Source organism: Micropterus salmoides, unplaced genomic scaffold (assembly GCF_014851395.1).
Source record: "Micropterus salmoides isolate LMB-PRFRI ecotype aquatic unplaced genomic scaffold, ASM1485139v1 Ms_hic_scaffold_1, whole genome shotgun sequence".
Taxonomy (NCBI): Eukaryota; Metazoa; Chordata; class Actinopteri; order Centrarchiformes; family Centrarchidae; genus Micropterus; species Micropterus salmoides.
Window position 1 is genome coordinate 490158 of NW_024040040.1, and position 7196 is coordinate 497353.

A 7196-nucleotide genomic window follows, 5' to 3' on the forward strand; every position below is an offset into this window, starting at 1 on the left:
GTTTGGCTCTAGCACCTTCCTATCAAAAGTTATCCCCCAAAAACTGTGTGTCATTCTAATCTGTAATATGGCATTTACATGTTTTAATTAAAGCAGTGGAAGCTGACTCATTTTACCCTGGTCTCCTAGAGCAGAAATAATGACTTAAATGAAAGCTGGCTGAATCAGAGTGTCACACTCTCATTCTCACCGTGTGTACAGATGCAAATGCCCCCCTCCCCCCACAGGCAGCTGCAGGACAGCTATGACTGTCTGCAGAGTTGCCTGTGCACAGGGTCTATTATACTCTGATCACATGTGATACAAAGGAAATTCGGCCAAAATCAACAAGTTAGTGTGTAGGTAGCTCTTTAGTGTTAGCAGGTTTAAAAATAGGTGTTTAGAATATTTCTCCTCAACTTCCACGCTACGCTCGGTTACCAACAGACATTGTTGAGTTTTTCAGTACAAGAATTTTCCAAGAAATGATCAGCTATTACAGTGCTTATAGTCGAATCTTTATTGTTTGCTATGTACAGGGGAGATAACAAAAAATCAAAGACACTGTTATGTACATAATAAAATTAAGATAAGTGTCAAGTTAAAAACAATTGCAATGTGCATACAACATGCTGTGTATATAGATATTATTGCAAGAGTGTTGAATGAATGGCATTTTGTTCACTCATCCAGCCAGTCGAGGTTCAGTCCTTCTCCCCGAAAAGATGTGCGCTTGACGCCATAATTAAAAAGCAGCTCCTCACAGATATCAATGTCTCTTGTGGCCTGCAACAGGATGACATCCCTCTCTCCTTCAGGGAAGTTCATCCTGCAATAGACTGGCCTCAGGTTTGCCTTCTTGGAGGAATGATTGATCCTCCGGCCCATGGTGTCTTCTGTTGGGTGACACCCACACGGGAAAGTCTGAGCATCTACGCAGAGGTCCCGACCACCACCATGGAAAAAGAAAAGGTAGCCCATCTCATCCTGGATGGACTCCATCATCTTCCGGCCCTCTGCTCCTGTGATTACCTTGCCATGGTAATCGCAAACAATGGATCCCATGGAAAAGGCTTTGGTGGCAACAACTCCTGTGGTCAAAAGAAGGTGCAATTAGTATTCACTCCAGGAGCACAATATCACAGTGTTTTACTGCTGGATTAATGCTCGCCTGCTCACAAGACATGTTTACATACCATGTCCTTTTGTGCCACCAAAGTCCTTGAGGGCCAGGCCTGTCCACTTTTGACTATGGAGCGTAGTGAGGATCCATGGATCCGTCTCCACCTGCACCCTACTGACTGGTTTCCACTTTGCCACTACGTTCTCGGGGCGAGGACAGTTGGCAGTCCAACCCTCTTTTTGGATGAGCAATGACACCTTGCTGACTGTCGGGGGCCGTCTCGAACACTGGGCTGTCAAAGACAAATGTTAAATTAATTTTCTTGTCCAAAATGTGAATTATGTTACTTTGATTATAGAAATATTGTTAACCTAATCTCCTAGCATAATTTCCAGAACACCAAGACGTGTAATCATTTTTTTGAATGATAAAGTGCGTCAACTTACACAAGAGGTGCTCCTCCCGCTTGGCAAACTGCACAGACCTCCACCTGTCATAAAAGACTCTGTCAGGTGGAAACCCTGCAGCGGTCCGTTTTTTTTTCGTGGGTGGGGTGCTACTCGCCGTCGCCGGGAAGTGCTGGAGAAACGCTCCAAAGTCCCTGTCATCCTGGTCAGCTGCGCCTCTGCCTCGCTTCTTTTTCCGACCTATCCTCTCATCAGCCGGCTCATCAGAAGGAGAGCTGAAAAGAATATTTCATAGTCAAACTCTGGTAAACAGAAAATATATGAATGTTGTATGTTTTGGATGATGACACAAACCATGTCGAAGTACTGAATCTGTGGGCTCTTCTCACTTCTTGGCTTGAAAAGCTTGGTAATTCATACCTGCAATGAAGAATAAATTTTAGATTATACCTCAATTCTTTCAGCATATTTTTCTTACAGAAAATAAAATAATATTATTTGAACTTGATGTAGTACATAAGCCAGCCACTCAACTTAATCCTTTTATATTTCTCTGTACAGCGTGTATAAATGCATACACTATAATACATGATTCTGCTAAAACTTACTGTTCATGCAGACGGTTGAGGTCGCTCGCAACGTTGCCAACTGGTATGCCCTGTTTGGACAGGAAAAATCTGCCCTGGTCGTCCACACTGTCCTGCAGACATGCTGGACGAACCTTCTGGAAGTATGCGTCCAGCATCTGTGGAGATCAGACAGGAAGTTAATGCTTCATTCTGATGCTAAAGTAATTCATATTAAGTCTTTTCAGGCTGCTAGAGAACTTATTACAACCCCACCATCCCCTAAGTCTTGATTTACAATCATCATCAGTCATTCATTGGCAAAAGTAAAAAAATCATCATCAGTCATTTATTGGCAAAAGTAAAAAAAATCATCATCAGTCATTTATTGGCAAAAGTAAAAAAAATCATCATCAGTCATTCATTGGCAAAAGTATATGAGGAGGTGCTGGTGTCCTCTGGGGGAGGGGGGTGGGGGGGGGGGGGGTCAATCATATTCAGCCTTATAGAGAACTTACAGCAGAGTCCTCCACTGCGAGGGAAAATGTTGCACTCTTCTTTGTGGACGCTGTCAGTTCACTGACCCCCATTCGGATTCGTCCCTCAACATGTGTCTTGTTGACCCAATCTGAAGCCTGGAAAACAAATAAAGAACACAGTGGGGATTAATGACATGACTACAGGGTGACTTACTGTACAGTGTTTCCTCAGTGTGTATAAAGTCAAAGTACTTACTGTAAATGCCCTCACTGCTTCTGGTCGCTGGAAGTATCTCAGGACCAGGATGGCTTCGCAGAAGTAACGGAACAGCGTCTTTTGGTCTTCTTCCACATGCTGCTGATCCAGGAGCCTCCTGCGGATGTCCAGCATGTCCATCTGTGACACTCTGAGGACTCTCTGGCAGTCTTGGAGAGTCGGCTGAGCAGGTCTAGAATGATTTGATGAAAAAAACAAACAAATAAGGAGGCCAGTTAGAAATGTTTCTGTATCTGTGCCTGGCAGCGTTCCAAGATTTAAATTTAATGACTCTGCATTAAATAAAAAGTAATACTAGTGAATAACAACTCACTTTTTGTTGCAAGTTTCAACTGCAGCGCCTGGTGGTCTGTGACTGGATTCAGCAGGTGTGTCCATGGGGTCATTAAGAATTAAAAAATGCATGTCACGAAGGTCTTCCAGAAGAGCCTGTCTGGAAGCCTCATCGGGGTACCGCCTGACCATGACGTTGTAGTCCCAGGTTCTGCCTTGAAGGGTCCAGGCCTTCATCGACTTTTTGGCTCTGTCCACCTCTGCATTCCTCTCCTCATTTGTGTGGTTCTTCAGGCAGACTCTTAACAGGTGGTTAGGCAACAGCTCCTGTGGTCTGAAACACTGCAGACAGGAAACGATGCGGCGATCCTTGTCACTGTGAGAGAGAAGGAAGACGGTTTAGTTTGATTAAAATCGTTTCATAAAACAAAATATTCCAGAAAGACTTGAGACAAGGAAGTTTTTGATTTGGCGCTACATAAATAAAATTGAATTGAATTTAATAGCGTTGATGGGAAAAAAAGATTGGATTTGACCTAAATGGCACAATAATCACATTCTCAACACAGACATGTTTACTTATGTCATATAAAGAAAAACTTTGAAGGTGAAACAGATTCAAAAGGGAGGGGGCTGGTGTGATCCTAATACAATGAGGTGCAAATTGGACACTCTAATTACAATGCCACACTGCAGTCCAGACTGCTGCCTCTGAAAAAGCCTTTGTTTTTGGATTTTAGGCCATGATCAAATATATGTTCTTGTCAAATTATTATTTTATATACTTATTATTTCTAAGTCAGGGACAAAACACATACAGCTTGTAGTTAACTCAAAGTTAAGAAAAGAATAACTGTAGTAACTTAGTAATTTAGTCATTAAGGAGTGTTTTGCTAGATTTTTGCTCATAGTATTGTCAACCAACAGGCCACCTGGGTACAGCAGTAAGGCTGTTAAATAACAAGAAATAGATTATTTACTTAAGCTTACAGATGTTAGTACACGTGAATGCATTCTTAAAATGTAAAGACAGAAAATACAAATGATCTGAACTTACCGCTTGGGAGCCATTCTTCGCAAATGAAAAAGCTAGTTTACAAACAAAGAAAAATGCAGGAGGAATCTTCAGTGTTTTCTTGAAGAACTGAGTACATGGTGCCTCTGAGGTCTCACCTTATATGTCCACTTGATAGTCCCTCCCACCTTTCTGCAGCAGCCAAGAGGGGGGTGGGCTGACCATGACTGATTTGTTTTTAAATAAAGTAAGTCAAATGTAAGAAATGACAAGGATGAGTTACATAACACATTTTAATACATGTTCAGTGTAGGGAAATCTGATTATTCTGATCATTACATACAATGTTGGCCTGAAATACTGAGCCTGAAATTTTGGGAAATGTTTGATTTGTAGGCCTGGGCTTGCAGTACAGAGGAAGAGGAAAGCTTTAAATGTGTGTATCATCAACCATATTTCTGAAAATGCTAGGCAGAAGTACATACCAAAAACTTTAAGAGATCTGACCTCTGACACCAGGCAAACACAAGTTTCAAAATAAACAATGTTGGTCTCCAGTGAAAGGCCTGACTCTAGGCTATAGATAGTATAGTAAATGTGATCCTGTTGAAGAGGGAGAATTTTACCCTGAACTCACCCAAAAATGTAAGAGATACAGGACAAGCAGACTCATTTTACCCTGGTCTCCTAGAGCAGAAGTAATGACTTAAATGAAAGCTGGCTGAATCAGAGTGTCACACTCTGATTCTCAGCCTGTGTACAGATGCAAATGCCCCCTCCCCCCACAGGCAGCTGCAGGACAGCTATGACTGTCTGCAGAGCTACCTGTGCACAGGTGCAAGTTTACCTGGAATGTGGTTGTTTAATTTAACTTTCATCAGAAATAAGTTGTTTGCAGCTAACCAGTCAGGGAGCATCCAGCATACATACAAACAATTTGTTTCTGTCTGTAAACAACCTGTACAGTTTACCCTCCTTAGTGACATGTAAATAGGTTTGATGTATGAATACATCTTTATTAGCAACCACTCAGAGTTTGACATGTGGTTCTATTATACTCTGATCAGTGATCTCAGAACAATGGAGGTGTGTTTTGGACACACACATCAGTATGGCACACATGTCTCAGTTTTAAAGTTTTTAATCATCACATGTAATAAAATGTTAAGAAGGAGACTACATGAAAAAGTGAGTGTGTAGGTTTATAATGAGGTGGAATAGAAGCTCTTTAGTGTTAGCAATTAAAATTGCTGTTTAGATATTTCTTTCCTCCCTCTGCAGATGCTTTCTTCCTTTGCAGGCTGATGGTCTGTGGCCTGCTTTCTTCTGTCTTCCAGCACACTCCATGTCTTCCCTCTGCAGATGTTTGGAGCTCTGTCTTGTCTGCAGAATCTGTCTTGTCTAACCAAGTGTCTTGCTTACAAAGTCACACCCTGCCCCCTCTAAACAATAGTAAGCAACCCGATTGGTCTGCTTGACCATGACATCACACAGCTGGTGCTGCACAGATAATAAGTACTGCAGTTAAGGAACCATTCATTCACTTTGTTTTCGATTCTGACTGCAGAGACCACCTTTTGCCCTTTGCAAGGACATTTTCAACTTGAGCTACACTCCTGTTTTTGTGCTCCTTGTCTTTGGCAGAATTTTCTATACTTTCATCCCAAGACTCTCACTCCCTTCCCAAGGACTTCTTTTTATTTTTGGAAAATGGCAGCAAAAGCCGACAAGTAAGTTGAAATTTCTTTTCTCTAGTGGATTTTTACTGTTTGTGTTGTGTCTAATCACATCTGTGCCTGTAATTGACAATTCAGTTGACATGGTATGGATAAAGGCAGGATAAAACTAATGTTGATAATAAGCAAATTGTGAAAAACCCAATTATAGTTTTCACTCTGTGTTTTTCTATTATCTGTTTAAATTAAGGCTTGTCCCAAAAACATGTTGAAATAGTTTCCAGAGTGAAAACTATATTTGGGTTTTCCACAATTTGCTTATTATCAACATTAGTTTTATCCTGCCTTTATCCATACTAACTTAGGTCACCATAAGTAACAAGTCACTCCTTTGGAAACTATTTCAACATGTTTTTGGGACAAGCCTTAATTTAAACAGATAATAGAAAAACACAGAGTGAAAACTATATTTGGGTTTTCCACAATTTGCTTATTATCAACATTAGTTTTATCCTGCCTTTATCCATACTAACGTAGGTCACCATAAGTAACAAGTCACTCCTTTGGAAACTATTTCAACATGTTTTTGGGACAAGCCTTAATTTAAACAGATAATAGAAAAACACAAAGGAGTGACTTGTTACTTATGGTGACCTACGTTAGTATGGATAAAGGCAGGATAAAACTAATGTTGATAATAAGCAAATTGTGGAAAACCCAAATATAGTTTTCACTCTGTGTTTTCTGTTTAAATTAAGGCTTGTTTCTCATCCCAAAAACATGTGAAATATATTCCAAAGGAGTGACTTGTAACTTTTGGTGACCTAAATTAGGTCAAGGGTGAAGTGTGAATTGGTCAGCCACTTTAGCACAACTCAGGCCTCTGTCCTAAGAATGCTGAAAAACCAGTTCTGGTAGCACTACAGTATGAGAGGTTGTGGAAACTGAACCAGTGGAATACTTCCCTCTTAAACCACAACTTTCTGTATATTTGTAATTTTATGTATATTTTATATTTTAACTGTATATTTTATGTAATAGACAGTCCAGCCACAACAGCAAGCAAAAACATTCATTCATTTTCACAGTTGTAATCTTTGGTGTGTCTGCTTTGTCTCACAGCCAGAAGTCCGATCGTCGCATCGTTCACTGCCTGCTGTGTGAAAAACCACAGGACATGCTGACGACGCATCTGAGCAGGGTCTGCATGAAGAAAAGCACGCCTGAAGAACGGCTGGAGGAGGCGAAGAGGGCCAAGGAGTCCTGCAAGGAGTGGACACGGGAGGCCAGAAACTGGGACTATAAGGAGATGTGCAAGCGGTACCCCCACAGACCATCTAGGCTGGCTCTTCTGGAAGAGCTGCGCCAAAGAAAGTTTTTTGTGGCCAATGCTCCGAACAC

The 7196-nt window shown here is 41.2% G+C and overlaps 1 protein-coding gene across 1 annotated transcript; it reads right to left on the minus strand.

Annotated features, from left to right (window-relative positions):
* Positions 1-475: 475 nt before the first annotated feature.
* On the minus strand, positions 476-4646 carry LOC119899945. The gene is made up of 9 exons (XM_038714770.1): positions 4162-4646; positions 3145-3480; positions 2811-3003; positions 2594-2710; positions 2118-2254; positions 1864-1929; positions 1549-1784; positions 1176-1394; positions 476-1070 (listed from the first exon to the last, which is right to left on the minus strand). Exons 1-9 carry the CDS (start codon positions 4173-4175, stop codon positions 661-663), a joined length of 1728 nt encoding a protein of 575 aa, XP_038570698.1. The 5' UTR covers positions 4176-4646; the 3' UTR covers positions 476-660.
* Between the last annotated feature and the right edge of the window lie 2550 nt (positions 4647-7196).

Excerpts from the sequence above, each read along its gene's own strand:
- LOC119899945 (XM_038714770.1), bottom strand. Across the intron at positions 3,004-3,144 it reads GTTGAAACTTGCAACAAAAA|ACCTGCTCAGCCGACTCTCC; the intron begins GTGAGTTGTTAT and ends AAATCATTCTAG. Across the intron at positions 2,711-2,810 it reads AAGCAGTGAGGGCATTTACA|GCTTCAGATTGGGTCAACAA; the intron begins GTAAGTACTTTG and ends TTTGTTTTCCAG.